This window comes from Mirounga angustirostris, unplaced genomic scaffold, assembly GCF_029215605.1.
Source record: "Mirounga angustirostris isolate CCGP_5_RB_7025 unplaced genomic scaffold, mMirAng1.0.hap1 SCAF_12, whole genome shotgun sequence".
NCBI classification, from domain to species: Eukaryota; Metazoa; Chordata; class Mammalia; order Carnivora; family Phocidae; genus Mirounga; species Mirounga angustirostris.
The window spans coordinates 106,156,457-106,180,158 of NW_026991720.1; the positions used below are offsets into that span (position 1 = coordinate 106,156,457).

The 23,702-nt window shown below is 52.7% G+C and overlaps 1 protein-coding gene and 1 long non-coding RNA gene across 2 annotated transcripts; both read right to left on the bottom strand.

The window, feature by feature from the left end:
* Nucleotides 1-1,499: 1,499 nt before the first annotated feature.
* LOC135362194 (uncharacterized) lies at nt 1,500-9,971 on the bottom strand. The gene is made up of 3 exons (XR_010406671.1): nt 9,450-9,971; nt 8,686-9,198; nt 1,500-1,576 (listed from the first exon to the last, which is right to left on the bottom strand). It is a non-coding gene; the product is annotated as an uncharacterized LOC135362194 (long non-coding RNA).
* A 645-nt stretch (nt 9,972-10,616) lies between these two features.
* On the bottom strand, nt 10,617-14,221 carry LOC135362153 (uncharacterized). The gene is made up of 2 exons (XM_064575590.1): nt 14,153-14,221; nt 10,617-11,639 (listed from the first exon to the last, which is right to left on the bottom strand). The coding sequence occupies exons 1-2, from the start codon at nt 14,219-14,221 to the stop codon at nt 10,617-10,619; spliced, it is 1,092 nt and encodes a 363-aa protein (XP_064431660.1).
* Nucleotides 14,222-23,702: the final 9,481 nt, after the last annotated feature.

A 23,702-nucleotide genomic window follows, 5' to 3' on the forward strand; every position in this document is an offset into this window, starting at 1 on the left:
TCTCTGTCAAATGAATCAATAAAATCTTAAAAAAAAAAAAAAAAGAATGGAATTAAATAGTGCATGCATCCATATTCAACTTTTTTTCATTTAACCTTGTGAAAATCATTTGTGTTGATATATGTAACTAATTTATTCATTTTGTTACCATATAGCATCCTATTGGATAGCTATGTATCATTTACCAATTCTCCTAGAGATGACTTGATGACCTTCCCCGCTGCCAGCAAAAGCAGCATGTTGCAGTGAATGTTCTTGTCTTTGCACACTTGGGCAAGCTGCTCTAGGGTACACACCAAGGGCGGAATTGCTGGGTTGTAGAGTATATGCATCCTTAACTACTAGAAATTGCTAGATGGCTGTTGAGAATCACTAAATCAATTTATACTCCCACCAGCAGTGAATCAGTTCATTCTGCACCGCTCACAAATCCACATCCTTGTCGATTTTGGCATTGACAGATTTTTAAGTTTTAGCCCATCTGTCATGTGTGAAATGGCATGTCCTTGGATTTAATTTCCATTAGCTTAAATCTTAGTGAAAGTGACCTTCTTGTTTGTTGGGGCACCTGGGCAGCTCATTAAGCATTTCCTTTGGCTCAGGTCATGATCCTGGGGTACTGGCATCGGGCCCTGCGTCAGGCTACCAGCTCAGCGGGGAGTTTGCTTCTCCCTCTCCCTTTCCCCCCTCCCTCTCTTGTGCTCTCTCTCTCTCTCAAATAAATTAAAAAAAATTATTTGTTGCACAGGGGTGCCTGGGTGGTTTAGTCTGTTGAACTTCTGACTCTTGATTTTGGTTCAGGTCATTATCTCGGGGTCATAGGTTTGAGCCCTGTGTGGGCTCTGCGCGCTCAGCGGGGAGTTGGCTTCTTCCTCTCCCTCCTCATCTGCCACCATCCCCCATGCCCTCTCTCAAATAAATAAACAAATCTTTTAAAAATTATTTGTTGCACAAATAAATACAAAGTGCTCCACTCATTCGTTCTGGTTCATGCATCTGTCCTGTTTGATGCCTGCAGAGATCCCATTCCTAGACTGTACATATGTTATACTCAGTTTATACACCTGGCCTTCTACCAAACGCTCCTTTTACATCCTATCCTTACCAAGCTCCCCAGCCAAAATCCATTTCTGGGGATTGTTTCTTCTTGGCTTTGTGTTTTGATTATGTTGCCATGATGCTGACCTATTCCTGTGACTTTGCCCTGGCAGATCCTCCCATCTCCTTGTCTGGAGACTAATCTGTCCTCTAACCTCGTGCTTGGCTGAGGTCTTACATCTGTGACCTTGACCCAAGTCATCCTAAACCAATCATAAACGTAGGCTGCAAACAGGCTGACCCCTTGCTCTCCTGTTTCTGATTGGCACTACTAACTCTTTGCTCAGTGGGTCCGGAAGCCTTCATCAATCTTGGTGTCAGTCTTGCTCCTTCCCCCAGGAGACCTGAGGCAGGAAAGCATCCTCAAGCTATAGAGACAACTGATCTAAGATGCTATAATTGCATCCAGCCAGTCACTAACTACTGTCCATTTTTTCTCTGTGAACTCTACTTCCATCATCTTCGGTCCTGCTGTCACCTCGCTGATTCTTTTTTTTTTTTTTTTTTATTCTTATGTTAATCCCCATACATTACATCATTAGTTTTAGATGAAGTGTTCCATGATTCATTGTTTGTGCACAACACCCAGTGCTCCATGCAGAATGTGCCCTCCTCAATACCCACCACCAGGCTCACCCATCCTCCCACCCACCTCCCCTCTAGAACCCTGTTTGTTTTTCAGAGTCCATCGTCTCTCATGGTTCGTCTACCCCTCTGATTTCCCCCGCTTCATTCTTCCCCTCCCGCTACCTTCTTCTTCTTCTTTTTTTTTTTCTTAACACATAATGCATTATTTGTTTCAGAGGTACAGATCTGAGATTCAACAGTCTTGCACAATTCACAGCGCTTACCAGAGCACATACCCTCCCCAGTGTCTATCACCCAGTCACCCCATCCCTCCAACCCCACCCCCCACTCCAACAACCCTCAGTTTGATTCCTGCGATTAAGAATTCCTCATACCAGTGAAATCATATGATACATGTCTTTCTCTTTTTGACTTATTTCACTCAACATAATACCCTCCAGTTCCATCCACGTCGTTGCAAATGGCAAGATCTCATTCCTTTTGATGGCTGCATAATATTCCATTGTATATATATACCACATCTTCTTTATCCATTCATCTGTCGATGGACATCTTGGCTCTTTCCACAGTTTGGCTATTGTGGACATTGCTGCTATAAACATCGGGGTGCACGTACCCCTTCGGATCCCTACTTTCGTATCTTTGGGGTAAATACCCAGGAGTGCAATTGTTGGATCATATGGTAGCTCTATTTTCAACTTTTTGAGGAATCTCCATACAGTTTTCCAGAGTGGCTGCACCAGCTTGCATTCCCACCAACAGTGTAGGAGGGTTCCCCTTTCTCCGCATTCCCGCCAACATATGTCGTTTCCTGACTTGTTAATTTTAGCCATTCTGACTGGTGTGAGGTGGGATCTCATTGAGGTTTTGATTTGGATTTCCCTGATGCCGAGCGATATTGAGCACTTTTTCATGTGTCTGTTGGCCATTTGGATGTCTTCTTTGGAAAAATGTCTGTTCATGTCTTCTGCCCATTTCTTGATTGGATTCTTTGTTCTTTGGGTGTTGAGTTTGATGAGTTCTTTATAGATTTTGGATACTAGCCCTTTATCTGATATGTCATTTGCAAATATCTTCTCCCATTCTGTCGGTTGTCTTTTGGTTTTGTTGACTGTTTCCTTTGCTTTGCAAAAGCTTTTTATCTTGATGAAGTCCCAATAGTTCATTTTTGCCCTTGCTTCCCTTGCCTTTGGCGATGTTTCTAGGAAGAAGTTGCTTCGGCTGAGGTCAAAGAGGTTGCTGCCTGTGTTCTCCTTTAGGATTTTGATGGACTCCTGTCTTACATTGAGGTCTTTCAACCATTTGGAGTCTATTTCTGTGTGTGGTGTAAGGAAATGGACCAGTTTCATTCTTCTGCATGTGGCTATCCAATTTTCCCAACACCATTTGTTGAAGAGACTGTCTTTGTTCCACTGGATAGTCTTTCCTGCTTTGTTGAAGATTAGTTGACCATAGAGTTGAGGGTCCATTTCTGGGCTCTCTATTCTGTTCCATTGATCTATGTGTCTGTTTTTGTGCCAGTACCATGCCGTCTTGATGATGACAGCTTTGTAATACAGCTGGAAGTCCGGAATTGTGATGCCGCCGGCTTTGCTTTTCTTTTTCAATATTCCTCTGGCTATGCACGGTCTTTTAAGGTTCCATACAAATTTTAGGATTATTTGTTCCATTTCTTTGAAAAAAGTGGATGGTATTTTGATGGGGATTGCATTGAATGTGTCGATTGCTCTAGGTAGCTTTGACATCTTCACAATATTTGTTCTTCCAATCCATGAACATGGAACGTTTTTCCATTTCTTTGTGTCTTCCTTAATTTCTTTCATGAGTATTTTATAGTTTTCTGAGTATAGATCCTTTGTGTCTTTGGTTAGATTTATTCCTAGGTATCTTATGGTTTTGGGTGCAATTGTAAATGGGATGGATTCCTTAATTTCTCTTTCTTCTGTCTTGTTGTTGGTGTATAGGAAAGCCACTGACTTTTGTGCATTGATTTTATATCCTGCCACTTTACTGAATTCCTGTATGAGTTCTAGCAGTTTTGGGGTGGAGTCTTTTGGGTTTTCCACATAAAGTATCATATCATCTGCAAAGAGTGAGAGTTTGACTTCTTCTTTGCCAATTTGGATGCCTTTGATTTCTTTTTGTTGTCTGATTGCTGTGGCTAGGACTTCCAATACTATGTTGAATAGCAGTGGTGATAGTGGACATCCCTGCCACGTTCCTGACCTTAGGGGGAAAGCTCTCAGTTTTTCCCCATTGAGAATGATCTTCGCTGTAGGTTTTTCATAGATGGTTTTTATGATATTGAGGTATGTACCCTCTATGCCTATACTCTGAAGTTTTGATCAAGAAAGGATGCTGTACTTTGTCAAATGCTTTTTCTGCATCTATTGAGAGGATCGTATGATTCTTGTTCTTTCTTTTGTTAATGTATTGTATCATATTGATTGATTTGCGGATGTTGAACCCACCTTGCAGCCCAGGGATAAATCCCACTTGGTCGTGGTGAATAATCCTTTTAATGTACTGTTGGATCCTATTGGCTAGTATTTTGGTGAGAATTTTTGCATCCATGTTCATCAGGGATATTGGTCTGTAATTCTCCTTTTTGATGGGGTCTTTGTCTGGTTTTGGGATCAAGGTAATGCTGGCCTCATAAAATGAGTTTGGAAGTTTTCCTTCCGTTTCTATTTTTTGGAACAGTTTCAGAAGAATAGGTATTAATTCTTCTTGAAATGTTTGGTAGAATTCCCCTGGGAAGCCATCTGGCCCTGGGCTTTTGTTTTTTGGGAGATTTTTGATGACTGCTTCAATTTCCTTAGTGGTTATATGTCTGTTCAGGTTTTCTATTGCATCCTGGTTCAGTTTTGGTAGTTGATACATCTCTAGGAATGCATCCATCTCTTCCAGGTTATCTAATTTGCTGCCATAGAGTTGCTCATAATATGTTCTTATAATTGTTTGTATTTCTTTGGTGTTGGTTGTGATCTCTCCTCTTTCATTCATGATTTTGTAGATTTGGGTCATTTCTCTTCTCTTTTTTATAAGTCTGGCCAGGGGTTTATCAATCTTGTTAATTCTTTCAAAGAACCAGCTCCTAGTTTCGTTGATCTGTTCTACTGTTCTTTTGGTTTCTATTTCATTGATTTCTGCTCTGATCTTTATGATTTCTCTTCTCCTGCTGGGTTTAGGCTTTATTTGCTGTTCTTTCTCCAGCTCCTTTAGGTGTAGGGTTAGGTTGTGTACTTGAGACCTTTCTTGTTTCTTGAGAAAGGCTTGTATTGCTATATATTTTCCTCTTAGGACTGCCTTTGCTGCATCCCAAAGATTTTGAACAGTTGTGTTTTCATTTTCATTGGTTTCCATGTATTTTTTTAATTCTTCTTTAATTTCCTGGTTGACCCATTCATTCTTCAGTAGGATGCTCCTTAGCCTCCATGTATTTGAGTTCTTTCTGATTTTCCTCTTGTGATTGAGTTCTAGTTTCAAAGCATTGTGGTCTGAAAATAGGCAGGGAATGATCCCAATCTTTTGGTACCGGTTGAGACCTGATTTATGACCTAGGATGTGATCTATTCTGGAGAATGTTCCATGGGCACTAGAGAAGAATGTGTATTCCGTTGCTTTGGGTTGGAATGTTCTGAATATGTCTGTGAAGTCCATTTGGTCCAGTGTGTCATTTAAAGTCTTTATTTCCTTGTTGATCTTTTGCTTACACGATCTGTCCATTTCAGTGAGGGGGGTGTTAAAGTCCCCCACTATTATTGTATTGTTGTCGATGTGTTTCTTTGCTTTTGTTATTAATTGCCTTATGTAATTGGCTGCTCCCATGTTAGGGGCATAGATATTTAAAATTGTTAGATCTTCTTGTGGGATAGATCCTTTAAGTATGATATAGTGTCCTTCCTCATCTCTTATTACAGTCTTTGATTTAAAATCTAATTTGTCTGATATAAGGATTGCCACCCCAGCTTTCTTTTGGTGTCCATTAGCATGGTAAATGGTTTTCCACCCCCTCACTTTCAATCTGGGGGTGTCTTTGGTTCTAAAATGAGTCTCTTGCAGACAGCATATTGATAGGTCTTGTTTTTTAATCCAGTCTGTTAGCCTGTGTCTTTTGATTGGGGCGTTTAGCCCATTTACATTCAGGGTAACTATTGAAAGATAGGAATTTAGTGTCATTGTATTGCCTGTAAGGTGACTGTTACCATATATTGTCTGTGTTCCTTTCTGGTCTATGTTGCTTTTAGGGTCTCTCTTTGCTTACAGGACCCCTTTCAAGATTTCCTGTAGGGCTGGTTTTGTGTTTGCAAATTCCTTTAGTTTTTGTTTGTCCTGGAAGCTTTTTATCTCTCCTTCAATTTTCAATGACAGCCTAGCTGGATAGAGTATTCTTGGCTGCCTATTTTTCTCATTTAGTGCTCTGAATATATCCTGCCAGTCCTTTCTGGCCTGCCAGGTCTCTGTGGATAGGTCTGTTGCCAATCTAATGTTTCTACCATTTTAGGTTACATATCTCTTCTCCTGAGCTGCTTTCAGGATTTTCTCTTTGTCTATGAGACTCGTAAGTTTTACTATTAGATGTCGGGGAGTTGACCTATTTTTATTGATTTTGAGAGGGGTTCTCTGTGCTTCCTGGATTTTCATGCCTGTTTCTTTCCCCAAATTAGGGAAGTTCTCTGCTATAATTTGCTCCATTATACCTTCTGGCCCTCTCTCTCTTTCTTCTTCTTCTGGGATCCCAATTATTCTAATGTTGTTTCGTCTTATGGTATCGCTTATCTCTCGAATTCTGCCCTCGTGATCCAGTAGTTGTTTATCTCTCTTTTTCTCAGCTTCTTTATTTTCCATCATTTCATCTTCTATATTACTGATTCTCTCTTCTGCCTCATTTATTCTAGCAGTTAGCGCCCCCATTTTTGATTGCACCTCATTAATAGCCTTTTTGATTTCTACTTGGTTGGATTTTAGCTCTTTTACTTCTCCAGAAAGCGTTTCTCTAATAACTTCCATATTTTTTTCAAGCCCAGCTAGTATCTTTAAAGTGATGATTCTGAACTCTAGATCTGACATCGTACTAATGTCTGTATTGAGTAGGTCCCTGGCAGTCGGTACTACCTCTTGTTCTTTTTGTTGCAGTGATTTTTTCCGTCTTGTCATTTTCTGCAGAGAATAGATTAATGAGAGAACAAAATGCTAGCAGAATAACCACATCCCCAGAAAATATACTCTAAACAAATCAGAAAAGACCTAAAGCAGTGGGATAAGAAAGGGAAAGAGAGAAAAAAGACAAAGAAAAAAAAAAAGATAAAGATAAAAACAAAAACAAAACGAAACAACAACAACAAAAGGAAAACCAGAATATGATCAAATATGATCTATATGGTATATAGATCAGTGCCACACACCAGATTTGGTGTGTATTTTGGTCTTTTAGAAGAAAGTGCCTCCCAAAATTTTAAAGAAAGAAAAACTTATATATGTACAAAAATAAGGGTTGATATGATGAAGGGATGGAATATGACTGTAAAAATGGAAATTATAAAAAATGTTATAAAAGGAATTGATAAGAAGTTGTTTGAAAAAAGAAAGAAGAGGATTTAAAAAAAGAAAAAAGAAAAAGAGAAAAAAAAAGGGAGAGGATGTGATCAGGCAGGGGAATAGAAAGCACCATATACTAGAGATTTAGGGTATATTTTAATCTGTTAGAAGAAACTATCTCAAAATTTTAAAGAGAGAACAACTTATATATATAAGCCAAAAATATGGGTAACTACTATGAAGGGATAGAATATGACTCTAAAAATGAAAAATAATTTTTTTTTAAAAGGGATTGATAAGATGTTGGTTGAAAAAGGGAAAAAGAAAAATTCAAAAAGAAATAAAAAGACAAAAAGACAGTTAAAAAATTTGACTTTAAAAGACTAAAGAATCATGGTAAAAAAGCCGTGAATTCTATGTGCAGTAGTCCCCTAGCGCTGGCGTTCTGCCGTTCTCATTGATCGGTGAACTTGGTCTTGGCTGGCTGTTCTCGCTGATCTTCTGGGGAGGGGCCTGTTGCCGTGGTTCCCAAATGTCTCTGCCGGAGGCGGAATTGCCCCGCCCTTGCCCCCTCCCGGCTAAGTAAGTTGCTTGGGTTTGCCCTCCGGGGCTTTTGTTCCCTGCGAGCTTTCCGCACAGATTTGGAGGCGGAGAGTGAGAATGGCGGCCTCCCAATCTCCGCCCCGGAGGAGCCGAGAACTCGGGGCCCCGCTCCTCAGTGAGCCCCCAGAGAAAAGGCGTCAGTCACTCCCGTCTCCCCGGTCTCCGGCCGCACTCCGTGCTCGCCCGGCCTGTGACCGCGCGCCTCTATCTCTGGCACCGACCCCGGGTGGAGTCTCCAAACCCAGCAGATCCCTGCGGTGCGCTCCCGCACGGCTCCTCCCCGGGGAGGAAGGTGAGTCTCCCCGGATCTGCCGCTTGTTGGGTCCCTGCTGGAGGAGCAGGGGCCCGACTGGGCCGCGGATCATGGTTTATGGCCACCCCGAGCTGAGGGCCCTCGCCTGGGCTCCGCCTCTGCAGCCGGCTTACCTGCTCTGTTACCTGGGAGCTCTGCCACACTCAGGCACCCCCGGTCTTTCTGTGACTCCGAGGGTCCTGAGACCACACTGTCTCGTTGGGTTCCACCCCCCGCTCAGCCACCGGAGTGACGTCCCTCAGCGAAGCAGACTTTTAAAAGTTCCGATTTTGTGCCCCGGGCCTCTATCACTCGCCAGAAGCGGCTGACGGAGGCCCCTCCCCCGCCGTCTATCCTCCCGAATATCGCCGCGGATTCACTTCTCCGCACGTCCTACCTTCCAGAAAGTGGTCGCTTTTCTGATGAGAGAGTTGTTGCTCTTCTTTTCTTTGATCTCCTGTTGAGTTTGTAGGTGTTCAGAATGGTTTGATCCCTCTTCAGCTGAATTCCTGAGAGGAGACGAAATCCAGGTCTCCTACTCCTCCGCCATCTTGCTCCGTCACCTCGCTGATTCTTGCAATGAGCCAGAAGAGCTGCACAGAACCCCTGAGGTCCCCAGTGATGTCCACAGGGGACCCCGGAGGCTGTTAGGAGCCAGTCTCTGAGAGGATTTCTGAGGCCTCGGGGCTGTATATTGGGAAGAGGTCCCTGGGGCCTTCCTGAGCTCCACTAGGAGAGAATCCCGGGAGACTGCCTGAGGCTGTGTCAGGAGGGAGTCCCTGCGGATCCACTGAAACTTTATTGGAAGATCTCTGGAGATTCCCTGAGGTCATGTAAGGACAGGATCCCGGAAGAGCTCATCAGGCTATGCAACGAAGGAGCCCTGAGGATCTAGTGAGGGTATGTCAGCTGGGGATCACCAAGGATCCATTAAGATCACACCAAAGAGAAGATTCCTGGAGTTTCTATGGTGACAAAAGGGGGTCCCTGGAGAGTTCCCGTGGTTGTCATTCATCCAACACACACTTGCAGAGGCAGAAGACCTCGGCCCCACTGAGCAGGATCTCACAAGCTACCTGTGGACACAGAGATCATAAAAACAGTCAGGTAAATGTTGCAGGGTGGGCGCAAGGACCTGTGGAAAGGGCATAAAATTCGGTGTCCGCGAGGTGAGCGAGCCATTCTGCTCTCCCGGGAGGGGCAGCCTTTGGGGGTGGTGGGCATACGGCTGCCGTACTGCATGTAAAGAACCCGGTGCAGATCTTGCGTGTGGCAAGAACTCCATCAGTGCTACCCATCAGTAAGCGAGGGGCACGGGCACACTTACACATGCAGCCCAATTCTTGTCTCACGAGAGAACTGGCGGAGGTGCGTCCGCGGACTGTCCTGCAGTCGGGAAAGGGCAGGACCTGGCTTCTCGGTCCGGGTCCGCGACCAAGAGAAATCCAGCGCCAGTCACGCACGTCACCCCACATCTTCGTTGGCTACGTCGAGTTAAGAAAAGCAAACACCAAAACACCAAAACATAACTTCAGCAGCTGTCATTTCACCACGTAACCAACGCAGACTCGCTCTTTTCAAAGATTTCATTCACTCGAGCGAGCTCTCGAGCGAGCGAGGGCACCAGCCGGGAAGGGGCAGGCGGAGGGGGAAGCAGAGTCTCCCCGCGGAGCGGGGGGCCCGACGCGGGGCTCGAGCCCAGGGCCCTGGGGTCACGACCCGAGTCCAAGGCAGACGGCGGGCCGACGGAGCCGCCCGGCGCCCCACCAGTGTAGACGGACTCTCCCTCCGCTCCGCTTCGTGCCGACTCTTCGAAAACCCTGCCGGGGGCTTCCTCCGCCGGGTTCCGCGACCCCCAGGCGCCCCCCCCCCCCCCCCCCCCCCCCCCCCCCCCGCTCCGCCGACCCCGCTGCCCCTCGCTGCCTCCGCGCGCCCCGGGCCCTCCCGCCGCCTCGCCCGGCGGCAGAGCACAGAGCCGGACGGGGCCCCAGCCAGCCGCCCGCACCGCAGCCACCACACCCCTCCCCGGCGTCGCCCTTGAATGCCGTCACGCCCGCGCCTTGCGTCCAGCGCGCCTGGGCGGAGGCGGGACTTCCGGGCGCGCGGAGGCGGGACTTCCGGGAGCAGGCGGAAGAGCCTCTGGGCTCTGGGGTCATGACCCGAGTCCAAGGCAGACGGCGGGCCGACTGAGCCGCCGGGCGCCCCACCAGTGTAGACGGACTCTCCCTCCGCTCCGCTTCGCGCCGACTCTTGGAAAACCCTGCCGCGGGCTTCCTGCGCCGGGTTCCGCGACCCCCAGGCGCCCCCGCCCCCCCCCACCCCCCGCCGACCCCGCTGCCCCTCGCTGCCTCCGCGCGCCCCGGACCCTCCCGCCGCCTCGCCCGGCGGCAGAGCACAGAGCCGGACGGGGGCCCCAGCCAGCCGCCACCACACGGACCGCAGCCGCCCGCACCGCAGCCGCCACACCCCTCCCCGGCGTCACCCCTTAATGCCGTCACGCCCGCGCCTTGCGTCCGGCGCGCCTGGGCGGAGGCGGGACTTCCGGGCGTGTGGAGGCGGGACTTCCGGGAGCAGGCGGAAGAGCCTCTGGGCGCTGGGCTCGGGCGTCCGGGGGCCGCTGAGGGGCCGCTCGGGGTGCAGCAAAGGGCCGCCGGGCCTGGCCGGCCGCGCTCGAGGTGTCGGGCCGCGGGCCTGAGGGAGGAGGAGGGGCCGTGGCCGGCGACGGGGCCAGGAAGCGGTTCTGGAGGCGCAGCAAGGGCGAAGTCCCGGGCAGGTGGGTGTGACGGGGAGGCCGGTCGGTGTCAGGGCTCGGAGGTCGGGCGGGCGCGTGGGCCCGCGGGGCTGCGGGAGGAGTCGGGGGTCTGGGGAGGGGTGAGCTGGGCTGGGAGAGGGCTGCTGGGGACGAGAGGGACGTTGGGGGGCCGGGGGGCTCGAGCGCAGGGTCTGGGCGGTGACGGGGGCTGCGCGCAGACCGAGGCTTGAAGGGAGGAGGAGCAGCTGGTCGCGAGGCTTTCCGAGGCCGCAGGCTCTCCTCGGTGACACTCCTCGGCAGGCTCTCCTCGGTGACATCCCGGGCGCCCTGGGAAGCCCAAGGGGACCGACTCGGGTCGCGCTGCGAAGGGTTCGGGGAGTGCGGACCTGGCCCGCTGGCCGCGCGGGCTGCGCTTGCCGGGCGATCGCCTCTCCGGGGGGGCGCGGCGGTGGGACCCCCTTGAATGGCCTTCTTGTCCCTCCCGCGCTCGGCTGCGCTTGCCGGGCGATCGCCTCTCCGGGGGGGCGCGGCGGTGGGACCCTCTTGAATGGCCTTCTTGTCCCTCCCGCGCTCGGCTGCGCTTGCCGGGCGACCGCCTCTCCGGGGGGGCGCGGCGGTGGGACCCCCTTGAATGGCCTTCTTGTCCCTCCCGCGCTCGGCTGCACTTGCCGGGCGATCGCCTCTCCGGCTGGCGCGGCGGTGGGACCCCCTTGAATGGCCTTCTTGTCCCTCCCGCGCTCGGCTGCGCTTGCCGGGCGATCGCCTCTCCGGGGGGGCGCGGCGGTGGGACCCTCTTGAATGGCCTTCTTGTCCCTCCCGCGCTCGGCTGCGTTTGGCCTCGAGCTCGAGGACTCGCTCCGGTGGATTTGAGCCTCCCTGTGAATTTCCACGTACCCCACCTTCCGGCCGCAAAACCAACTCCTTTCTTGAGTCCGCAGCAGGAAGCGAATTAAGAAAAAGAAATTAAACAAAAAATGAAGTGCGTGCAATGACCCGGGTGCACCCTGGAAGCTGTTCGGCTCCAAAGTCCTGATCAGCGTGCGGCTGATCCCCGGCCCGCGCCCCGGGGAAGGTGAAGACAGTGCGTGGACAGTGCCTGGCGAACTTAGATTAGAGAGAAACGGATGTCAAGGTTTCTTTTTCTTTTTTAAAGATTTTATTTATTTATTTGAGAGAGAGAATGAGAGAGAGCACATGAGAGGGGGGGGGCCAGAGGGAGAAGCAGACCCCCCGCCGAGCAGGGAGCCCGATGCGGGACTCGATCCCGGGACTCCAGGATCGTGACCCGAGCCGAAGGCAGTCGCCCAACCGACTGAGCCACCCAGGCGCCCCCACACTGAGGATTTCTTTTCTTTTTTTAAAGATTTTATTTATTTATTTGAGAGAGAGAGAATGAGAGAGAGGGGGGAGGGTCAGAGGGAGAAGCAGGCTCCCCGCCGAGCAGGGAGCCCGATTCGGGACTCGATCCTGGGACTCCAGGATCATGACGTGAGCTGAAGGCAGTCGCCCAACCAATTGAGCCACCCAGGCGCCCCAGATGTCAAGATTTCTTTTTCTTTTTTTAAAGATTTTATTTATTTATTTGAGAGAGAAAGAGAGAGAGCGTGAGAGGGGGAGGGTCAGAGGCAGAAGCAGACTCCCCGCCGAGCAGGGAGCCCAATGCGGGACTCGATCCCGGGACTCCAGGATCATGACCTGAGCCGAAGGCAGTCGCTTAACCGACTGAGCCACCCAGGCGCCCTGCCATCATCTTTTAAATTATGGAGTCTTACCAAAAAAACTGTGTCACTGGTGTATCTCTAGTAGGTGATTTGGCCAGGGTCTCACACTGCATGAGAGGTGGTCTTGCCAGTAGCACCCCCTCCTCTATTCACGCTGGTCCTCAGGTTGTCTATTTGGCTGGGGCTTTCTTAGAAGCTTCTGGGTGAAGCAGGATGTGTGATGTGGTGGAAGCACCTCTGACTTGGTTCTGTGGTCTGGGTTTCAGCCTTTTTTTTTCTATTAATCTCTGTGTGACTTTCACCAGGTCATGTCACCCCTGGGGCCATCAGTTTCTGCCAGTGTAACCTGCTGAAGCTGGATGAGACCTAAGTGGCTGAGATCTCCAGGCACATATTTGTTCGGTCTGGTCCGATTCTCTTTGATGAGCACGAGAGAGGGCCTCTTGGAGGAGCTTTGAGAGTTTGAAAATTCATTCATTCAGTAGATATTTGTTTAACCAACTCTTGGTGCCAATAACAGTTCCAGGGGCTAGAGATACACCAGTGAACAAAACAGCTCAGAACCAGTGCTGTCTCAGAGCTTACAGCGGAGCTGGAGGGGCAGAGAATAGAGACCATGACTAAGTTAAGAAGAGAGTTACCCCTGAGAAGGTGGGAACTGTTATCCTGTTATTGAAACCTCAAGCAGAGAATTGGGATTGGGAGGCGTGTGGAGTGGGGAGGGTTTCCCGGTGATAAGGTGGCCAGAGAAGGTCTCACAGAGGAGGTAACATTTGAGGACTCACAGGAGGTGAGCGAACAGGCCCCCTGGGTGGCTGGGAGGACAGTGGTCTGGGCAGAGGGCCAGTGGAAAGTCCCCGGTTGGGAGCGACAGCGGTGTGCTCGAGAAGAGCGGGGGGCCTGGTGCCTGGAGCCAAGGGAGGAGGGGGAGAGTCCTGGGGCACGAGGTCCGGAAGCTGGTGGGGGCAGGCCTCGTGGTCACAGTGGAAAGACGTGGGCTTTCTGTCTCTTATTCTGATGGGGGAGCGCTTTGGAGGGTCTTGGCAGAGGTGTGGCAGGATCCCTTTGGCCTCTGGGTGGATGGCAGGTTAGGGGCTGGGAGGGAAGGACGGACGCAGGGAGACCAGTTCGGAGGCTGTGGTGAACGTCCCGGTGAGAGAGGATGGTGGTGCTGCGAGAATCAGAGGGCGGGTGATGGGGATCAGGACGCGTTCAGTCTGTGACTCTCTGGGGCTGGTTCTCTCTTGGGCCAGTGACCCACTTGGCTCCGAGGGGCGGCTGCTCTCTGCAGTTGTGGGTGGCACTCTTGCCACACTTAGCTGTCAGTGGCAGGACGAAGTCACCGCCCACCGCGGTGCGAGCGCAGGCGGCCCTCCGGCTTGGGTCCGCCGGGGCCGCGAGCGCTGCGCACAGGAGGCCGTGCGGGCGGTGGGGCCTGTGGAGGGCGACGTTTGTGAGCGGGATGGAGGCAGGAAGGGCCCAGATTGAATCGGCAAGGCTGTGGGTGCTTGGGGTGGAGCTGGAGGAGAAGACAGCTCATGGTGTTGTGGCTCCGACAGCTTTCAGCTTCCAGCGGTCACAGCCCGAGGAGTCTCCGAGCCGGTGAGACATGAGCTCCACCGTCATTGTAACAGGCCGCCATCACTCATCAGCTGAGGGGAGGACTTGTTGGGGGGACAGTTCATTCGTTCAGAACGCATTCTGTGTGCCAGGTCCCGTGCTGAATGCTGAGCCAAGAGATGTGGCTCTCAGAGGCTGCTGGGGTGAGGGAGACGGTAAGCACATTGGTATGTTCTTCGAAGGTCATCATCTGGGGGCATTGGCAGAAGCACAGGACCCTGTGTCAATGGAAGGCCATGCCCTTCCAGAAGAGGTCATGCCTGACCTGAGACCTGTAGGTGGAGAGGGAGCCAGCCCACAGAGATGCACAGATGCGGAGATGCGGGGTGGGCGTCAGAGCACTCCTGGCAGGGGAAGGGTGCTGTGGGGACCCTGGGGCTGGGGAGGAGGACGGCAGGAGGGGAGCCTTGTGAGAAGAGGGGTGGGAGGCGGGCAGGGCTCGGAAGGCCATAGAAAAGGGCCGCCATGAAGCACTGAAGGGTGGCGATCACCAGGGTTCTGGCCGGAGGGATGGGGCGTGGTTGCAGAATGATGAACCCCAAAGATGTCTGCATCCTTATCCCTGGAACCTGGAACCAGACCACATGGCCAAAGAGTGGAAGGTGCAGATCTGCTGACCCTGAGGTGGTACCTTTTCCTGGGTGGCCTGGTGGGTCCAGTAGAATGGAGTGAGCGCTTAAAAGTGGTCAGAATCAACAGCAGATGGACGCTTGTCTTGTCGCTGGCTCTGAAAGTGGAGGCGGGGGCCATGAGCCGGGGGGTGCGGTGGCCTCCAGCATTTGGAGTGGCCTTCTGCTTGCAGCCGGCGGGAACCTCGGTCCTACAACCGCAGGAAACTGGATTCTGCCAACAGCCTGCATGAGCAGGACGTGGACTCTCCCCAGAGCGTCCAGAAATGAGTGCAGTGGCCAACACCTACACTTTAGTCCCGTGAGAACTGCCTTGGACTCTGACCTCCAGACTTTAAGATAATAAGTGCGTTTCAGGCTGTGTGTGGAGGACCGTTAGAGCAGCCACAGAAAAACCCTGAAGTGGGAGGAGGAAGGTTGGAGGAATGTGCGGGAGGGATGTTGGATGGGAAGGGTTGTGGGTAGCCCTCCGCACCTGACCCTGCAGAGTCTTGCCCTTGAATGTGGACAGGGCACCTGCTTCCGTCTTCCCGGGTGGGCTGGCCCCTCACCGCCCACCTCTGCAAAGTGCATTTAGTCCCGAAGGACTGGAACAGCACTGGGAGGGCTCTTCCTCATGTCTCCTTGGGTCCAGGAACTAGGTGGAGGCCCTGCCTCTTTTTCCGGAAGCTCGGATCTGCTGCCCTGACCAGCTTGCTCTTGTGTTTTCAGAAACCTGTTTGTTTCCTTGCTTGTATTTTTGAAGTGGCTGTTTGGACGGAGTGCCTGCTTATTCCTCTCTTCCCGTGTTGCGAGGAGCCCGGGACTCTCTCGGGTGGGTCTTTGTGTCCTGTGCGAGCGGGTCTCTCTGGGCTCCGTCTGTAAGTGGAGTTGGTCTTACTGTGCCAGCGCCTTGGAAGCACCGGGGGTGGGGGTGGGGGTGGTTTGCTATGCACACAGTTCCTCTTGCTTGTTTGTTTCTTGGTGGTCCTGTTTGATGTTACTAAATGCCTTTTTAGCTGGTCTGGAAACATTTTGAAAGATGAACGTGATGTGAATCATATTTTTTCTCTTTTACACATTTGTCTAATGTAGCAAGTCTAGACTCTTGTGGGTTAATCTTAAGTGAGGACAGAAATGATTAAAATAAATAAATCCCTGATGATTTTGATTAAACATTTTTTTTTTTAAACTGAGAGCAGGGGCAAGTATTCCATTCCCCGAGGGCTGTGAAGACATGGTCGGAGGACATGGGTGGGAACGAGTCAAAGTGCCCTGGGAGCCTACGTCTGTTTCTCTGTTCCCCAGACTGCCCTGGGCTAGCCCTGCCTGCGTGCAGCACGGAGGACGACGGTGGCGCAGTGACCGGGGCCGGTAGGGGACACCTGCCCCGCCCCGGCCTCTCCAGCAGCTCTGTCTCTAACCGCTCCTCAGCTTCCTGGTGCTCAGACGTGTGCAGTTTGGAGTCTGGCCCTGCAGGCCCTTCGGGGTGCAGCACGGGTCCGCCAGGGGGGTCCTGCAGACAGCCGGGTGTTGGGATGGCCCTGTGCCGGGCCCTGGGAGCTCAGACAATGCCGAGCGAGGCTGCGGACAGACGTCCTGGGGCAGGGTTTTGTGCCACACCCCGGACGAGGCACTGTGGGCCTTGTTGTGACACTGTACGCTCCAGACTGCTTCTCTCCTGCCGGGGTCCTGACACGCGCCGCACCGTCGGCCCTCCCTGCGGCCGGGGGTTTGCAGACCCGGAAGCCTGGGCTGTGGGTGGGTGGCAGAGCTGGCTCCCACTGCTGGCCCCTGGGCTCGGCCCTCGCCCGGCTCCTCTGGCCTGGGGGTCAGGAACGCGGTTCCCGTGCGCTCGGATTTGCACAGTGTGGGGGTTCTTCAGGAGGAGAGGAACAGCTTCTTCTAATTTCACCCTGATATTCCCTCCACAGGCCAGAGGCGGAGGGGTTGGGAGGCCCAGAGGGAATGGGGCAGCCTGGGTTCTTTCCGTCTGTGGGGCCCTGGGCTTGGGGGACTTTCATTTTGAGTATCCCTAGTCTTTGTGTTCCCCCATTCTGAAATGCTGTTTCCTCTTTTCTGGGGGTTAACATGGCAATTCCAGCCTGAGTGCTGAGGGTCACAGAGGTAGGTGCCCGTGGTCGTCAGTGGTTAGAACACTGTGGACCGCCTGCAGTCACATGAACTAAGGGCTGCAGATGCTGTTGCCGGGGCTCGCACAGCCGGCCGGGGAGCCCGCGCACCAGGCCCTGTGGCAGCCCTGCCCGAGTGTGCGCCCGTCTGCCCAGACGGTGCTGCCGAGCTTGCGTCTGTCCCAGGCCCGCGGCTCCTAAGCGAGTGAGCCGCCTCTGAGCCCAGGCATGCTAGTTCAGGGCAGAGCTGGACACTTCTGGGTCCCCGACGGCATTAGCTCTGTTCCCTGGGGACCCTCCTGGGTGTTCTTGCCCGTCCTGGCATCCATCCTCTGGGGGTCTGGAGTTCGCCGGCGCTGGTGTGTGCCCACTGCCCCGGCTGGCATGTCTGTCGCCTGCTGTCTTCCTTCTCACACAGCCTCTGCACTTGAGCTTGGCCATGCTGCTCGTGGCCAGCCCCCCTCGGTACGCTTCTCAAATGTGCCATGGAGCAGCTCTCCACCTGTTCCCGCGTATACCTTGCTCCAGTTTTGAAAGGACCCTTCTTTCAGTGAACCTTTGTACTAAACTAAAAGAATAAGGCTTGCTGGCTCTAAGGCTTATGCCCAGGGGAGACAAACAGCGCTTAATTCCTGTCTTCTGGATGAGCTCCTGATCCTTCACGGAAAGCCCTCCGCAGGGTGACTGGGAATGTCACGGGGCACTGGGCATGATGTGTGTGGAGAGCAGGGCAAAGGGCAGGGTCTTGGAAAGGGGACGGGTCCCTCGGCGCCACTGTGAACATTGGAGGCAGGGGGCAGCCCGTTTGAGGGTGTTGATACCCGGGGTTCTCTAGTTTTTCCAGTGAACTTGTTTGCAGGGGGTGAGGCCAGCCAGTTGGTGGGACAATGTGTTGGGCTGTCGGCGTGGGGATCTAAAGGGGGCCTCTGGCCACGCTGCTTTCAGAATTCAGGCCGGCTCTGGGAGGAGAAAAGCATTTTCCTCCTCCTGTCGGGGGCGCTGGGCAGTTTGATGGGGTGGGGAAGGAGCACATAGGCCTGCCTCCGCCGATGGTAGCCGTCTGCCGGGCCGTCTGCTGGGCGAGCTGGTAGTGCCTCGGGTCGGGCCGCCATGGCGTGGCTCTGGGCCCCGTTTTGTTTTCTCTTTAGGATTGTGCTCTTTCTTGGATTAGTTTTCTGTTCCAAAACCACTCACTAGAGCTGTGTGGCATTTTATTTCCAGACCAAATGTGGATTCAGAGACCGGCCTGATTTTCAGTGGCTCAGTTGGGATGGGTCAGGCCAGGGAAATGCAGGAGCTGATCAGAGGGCGCTCTCCTGTTGGGTTCTGAGAGAGTGTGCTCTGTCCTGTGGAACTTAACTCCTTCACGTGTAAAAGGCTCGATCATTCAAATATTTGTATAACAAAGAAGCATTAAATGTCTCAAGCATTTATTGGATGCCTTCTGTGTGCACAACAGGCCCTAAAGTTTGCTGGCCTGGGCTCCTGCAGGGCAGTCTGGGGGGCGCTCCCAGTTCCTGGGGCAGGGTGGGCGAGGGAAGGGAGATGCTGGTGGAGGAGGGTGGGGGTGACCTCAAACTGGACCTTGAATGACCGTCTGTTCCTATAGGTCCGTACTTGGTTGTGGGGGTGTTCTGTAGACAGGGCCCGGGGCTGGCCTGTGTGGCAGCCGAGTGGCTGCATGAAGGCCCGGCCGAGGAAAAGGTGAACAGGAGAGAAGAGCGTTGCTAGCAGGGACCTGACCGAGGGGGCTGGGCTTTCAGACGGGGTGGGCTGGAGGACAGCGCTGGCCCCAAGCGGGGGTGTTGGTGTCGGGAGGGGCGGGAGAGGAACAGGGAAGGTTCCAGTTGTTCCCCAAGGGCGACAGGAAGACCTTGCAGACTTTGAGCTGGGGAGTGAAGCTGTCCCCTGACTGGCAGAGCCGAGACCAGAACCAGAGGCAGCCGCGTGGGACAGTGACAGTGGGGAGGGTGGAGCTGTGGGAAGTGGTTCAGGGTTTAGGAGGAAGTGGAGATTGGCTGAATGCGGGTGGCCTGCTTCAGGGAGGAGGGGAGGGGGGCCCTTGGGCTCCTGGATTGCCATTCATGGAGATTAGGTCATGGAGGGAGTTGGTGACCTGGGCAGGAGGAGAGACCGAGCCCCGATCCAGGGTGGTGGGGATAGCAGGTGGGTTTTGACGCCACAGACGTTGGCGGCCCAGGAGGGCCGGGAGCTGCTGGTGGCAGAGGGGCGTGAGGGGGTGCAGGAGGCAGGGTGCGCTCGTTAGTCTTCTGCCTGATCCGTGGGGGTTGTCCCGGGGCTGGACACTGTGAGAAGTGGGCACGAGGTGTGGCAACTGGGGCAGAGCTGACTTCCGTATTGGACCCGTTAATGTGAGGAGGGGAGCGTGTGGCTGAGTTGCCAGTGGTTCCCCAGAGGCAGCGGTTTGAGAACCCTTTACCTAGAGACGGTCAGGAGCATCAGGAAAGCGCGTGGTTTCCCGTAAAGTGGGAAGAAGGCAGGGCTGGGGCCTCGGCTGTGGGGTGTGGCGGTCAGGAATGTGCAGAACAGTCTGAGGAGCCCCTGGACAGGCCGGCAGGAAAGGGGGTGCGGTGGCATGGGGGGATGGAGAGCAAGGTCGGGAGGGCTTGACGAGGTGCGTCTGGAGGCCAGACGAGGGCAGGAGGATTGAAGGAAGGTGGGACTTGGGGGTGGCTGGCCACCACGCTATACACTTTCCCTGCTGATTCCAAAGCCTCCTTTCTTCCTACTCATCGTGTCTTCTGTTTTCCATAATACACACCCATCACTTTTGTCTGGGTTGAGGTCTCGTGGACGTAGAACATTGTATGAGTTTTGGGCGACAGTGTAATGATTTGATACGTGTATATCTTGTGAGATGATCACCACAGCCTGTCCTTAACCTCCACCACCACACAAGGTTCAGATTGCTTTTCTTCTGATGAGAACTTGTGAGGTCTTATCTGTCAGCTGCGGTCAAGTCTGCGACACCGTGTTACCAACTGTAGTCACCGTGCTGCCCACATCACTTCCCCAGGACTTATTTAAGTTTGTGCCTCCTGCCCACCTTCACCCTTTTGCCTGACTCCCCCCACATCAGGCAGCCACCAGCCTGTCCCCTGTATCTGTGAGTTCACACGTTCCTCTTCTCATGTGGAGGAGCACTTTATTGTAAACATGCTCATTTCCAAGATCTATTTCAAGAGACTGTCCATGGAGCAACCTGCTGATCGACTCAACAGCTGCCCGAGTCTCTGCTGGGTTCTGGGGGCCCCAAGGAGCATGGCAGGAGACAAATCCTGTCCCTTTCACGGGGAGCTCTGGCCCCGTGGGGGCACTGGATGGCCAAGAGCGTGTGGGACAGGCTGAGCGGCAATGCCGGGTGGGGTGGCGCGGGTGTCATTGCTGGAACAGCTCGAGAGGTGCTCCGGTCTGGGTCCGTGGGGCCACGTGTGCCTGCAGCTGGCTCCGCGGGGGCCGAGAGCTCCAGACTCTGCTGTGGGTGGAGGGACGATGGAATTGTTTGCTGTGGTGATAATGGTGATTCACGCATTTTCCTGTGAAGCCCTCTAAAGTTAATTTCCTTGGAAAACTTACTTCTTCTGAATATTTTATAAACCTGGGGAACATCGCTGTGTGTTAGAGCGAGCCTAATGGTAAATCAGTCGCTAATTGAGTTCATATTTCAGAAAAGCATGTTGAGCGCAGAGGGGGCGCAGCATGGTTTGTGAGCCCGGCCGGGGAGGCTGGTGGCTGGGGAGGTGGTGGCCGCGGCGGGGGCTCCCGACCTGCCCACTGATGCCCCGCGCCCGAGCTGCGCGTGAGCACTTCATCCTAAACCGGCATAGGCTCTTGGTTTCCTTTTAGGTGCTTAGGACACTTCTTTTCCGTACTTTCCCTTCCTCTCACGCTTCACTGTCTCAGGGCTGAAAGCAGCCCTGCTACTCCAGCCTTTCACTGAGGAACAGAGAGCCATCCTGGTCCCTGGCTCGTCAGTTTTGTTGCCAAGCCAGGGCCTTGGTGGTGGGGCGTCCTAGTTAGACCAGAGACATGTTTGCCAGGACACGCGGGAGAGAATCGCCCTCTTGCTTCTCCCGCTGCTCTGCTCACCTGTGTTCAGATGATCGCCTGCCATCGTGGGAGCCGGGGGCGGGCAGGGGTTCTCCCTGTGTCCCTGGCTCCCTGGCGTCTCTCCAGCTCCGGTGCCGCTGCCTGCAGCAGGTGCTCAGCCAGTGTCTTCCGAATGAAGGGTGCTCTCCAAGGGGGACCAGGCTTGAGCACTTGGCCATCCACAAGTGGGCACTCAGACAGCCTTAGATTCTGGTTTTTATTATACTTTCCCTGCCCCGAGTTGTAAAGGTGGTGGAGCAGAGTCCTGAGGAGCCAGCGGTGATTGTTCAGGGGTCCCCGTCTCTCTTCTGTGGGCCTCCCCCAGCTGACCCGTGTCTCCAGCCTGCCCTCACCTGTGACCCCCTCTGCCTGGGGCGCCCCTCGCTCCCACCTCCTGCTTGTGGTGAATCTCAGCTTTACTGTCTCTGTTGCCTGCCTTCCCCTTCCTGGTGGGGGCGTTGCAGGGGTGACTCCCTGTGCCTCATGCAGGAGGGGTGTGCTCTGTTGAGAACTCAGGGGCTATTGTCGGGGGGTCCTCTTCCGGGCGCCATCCTGGGGGGCATCTCTCCACCTGCCTGTCCCTGGGCTGCCCTGTGGGGTACAGTCCTTGGTCTGGGCGCCTCCCTCTCAGCTGGATGGGAACCTCTGTGGGGCCACAGGGTTGGGTCCATGACTCATCCTGAGTTCTCGTGCATTTGTTCTTCCATCTGAGAGTCCTTCCCGGCCACCCAGTTGTGTGGTCGCTAACGCTATACACTACGTATACTATATACAGGATGGAGACCCGCCCGCCCAGAAAATGTAGCTGTGGTCCCCACTGTTGGCCTGCTGATAACCAATGAATCCTTCTGAAGTTTCGTGGTCTTAGTTCAGGGGTGATATCATGTCTGTCATTTTCACTTGAAGCTACTAAAATGTTTTGTTCTGGGCTGGTGGCATTAGGGACTTCTGTCATTCGGGGCTGCAGAGGTAGACTCGGACCTGTTTAAAGGCCAGCCGGGTGGCTGGTGCAGAAGGGCTGCCTTGCTCCAGCCTTCACCCCCCGCGGCACAGCCACCTTCCCGGACACCCGGTCAGGGAGGAGACCCTCCTGCTTCTTCCGCCTCTCCCCCTCCCTCCCTCCCTCCCTCCCTCCCTCCCCCCCCCTTTCCTCCCTTCCTTTCAGCATCTTTGTGGAGACGTCATTTACCTGTCCTCTATTTCACTCACTTAAAGTGTACAGTTCAGTGTTTTTAGTCTGTGGAGTTGGACGATCATCACCATAGTCAATTTTAGAGCATTTGCCTCACCAGCCGTGACTCCCCAGTCCCTCCTCCCCAGCCCCTGGCTGCCACTCATCTGCTTTCTGTTTCTGTAGACTTGCTTATTCTGGACATGTGCTTATTCATGTGTGTGGGATCATATGAATGTGGTCTTCGTGACTGGTTCCTTTCGCTGCGCGTGATGTTTCCAGGCTTCATCCACGTGGGAGCGGCTGTCAGCCCTTCATTCCTTGTTGGAAGCTGACGGTATATTCCGGCGTGTGCCTGGTCACCCACCGATGGGCCTCGGGACTGTTTGCGCACTTTGGCTCTTCGGAGTTGAAGCCGTTGCATCCTCTTCCCGGCCCCAGAGTCCCCTCCACCCCCAGCCCTCCGCTCCCATCCTATTCTCCGTTTGTTTTCATCACCATCATGAGCTGGGAGTTTTGACCACCATGTATGTATCCGACACGGTAGATAGTTTCATTTTCTCGTTTTAAAAACTTTTTATAGATGACATCATACTGTGCATATTCAAGTTACTCTTCAGTGGTAGGCTTGTAAGTTCACCGATCTTGGTTCTTGTAGTTCCTTCGTTTTTATTGTAGTTAGTATTCCATTATAGGTGTATGTTCCAGTTTGTTTATTTGTTACTCAGTTGATAATGGACAAAGGGATAATGTGAATTCATTCTTCAGTTGATGATGGATAAAAGTTTTTCTTAATTTTTTTTTTTTCTTTTTAGCGTTAGCGACATCGCTGAACCTGCCTCCTGCGTCCTTACACAAGGGGTTTTCATGGCGTGTGCCTAGAAGTAGCATTATGTCGTGTGTATCTGCTTTTTGTGAGGAATCACTTGGGTGCTCTTTAAAGCAATGAGTTACTGTGGTGTTTTTAAGCAGTACAATTCATTAAAAAGTTTATTGGTGAACATATTTTTTAAAGAATGATTTCATGATGTGCTACTTATTCTTTTAAAATGGCTTTAGATGAAGCCTGTTTTTCTTTTTGGCTATGCAAGACCAGATAAAAATGCAATTTTAATAAGATAAAACGAGATGCCTTTTAGTCTGAGCTTGAACTTTGCTGGAACATTTTCTGCTCAATAAACACAAGTGGTGTGCCCATGAAGAATTAATGCATTGGCGTTTTCCTGGGAGGCAAGGGGCCTGCAGCGTGTGGTAACACTGCAAGACCCATGGAAATGCCTTGCACATAGAGGGCAGAGGCCCACTGCCTGCTGGTTTTGAGCCCTATTCGTGTACTGAGACATAAGGGAAGGGTGCAAGCCAGCAAGGTAGGTGCATAGTACCGGTGAATGCTGCCTGTAGGTCACTTGGCGGTAGTCAAGCTGCTGCCATTTATGGCTGTCTCATTTCTTACACGTTCTTATTCC

Coding starts and splice junctions, on each gene's coding strand:
- LOC135362153 (XM_064575590.1), bottom strand. CDS start 14,221: ATGACGGTGGAGCTCATGTCTCACCGGCTCGGAGACTCCTCGGGCTGT. Junction 11,640..14,152: donor ACCGCTGGAAGCTGAAAGCT/GTCGGAGCCACA, acceptor GCCCCCCCGGAG/AGGCGATCGCCCGGCAAGCG.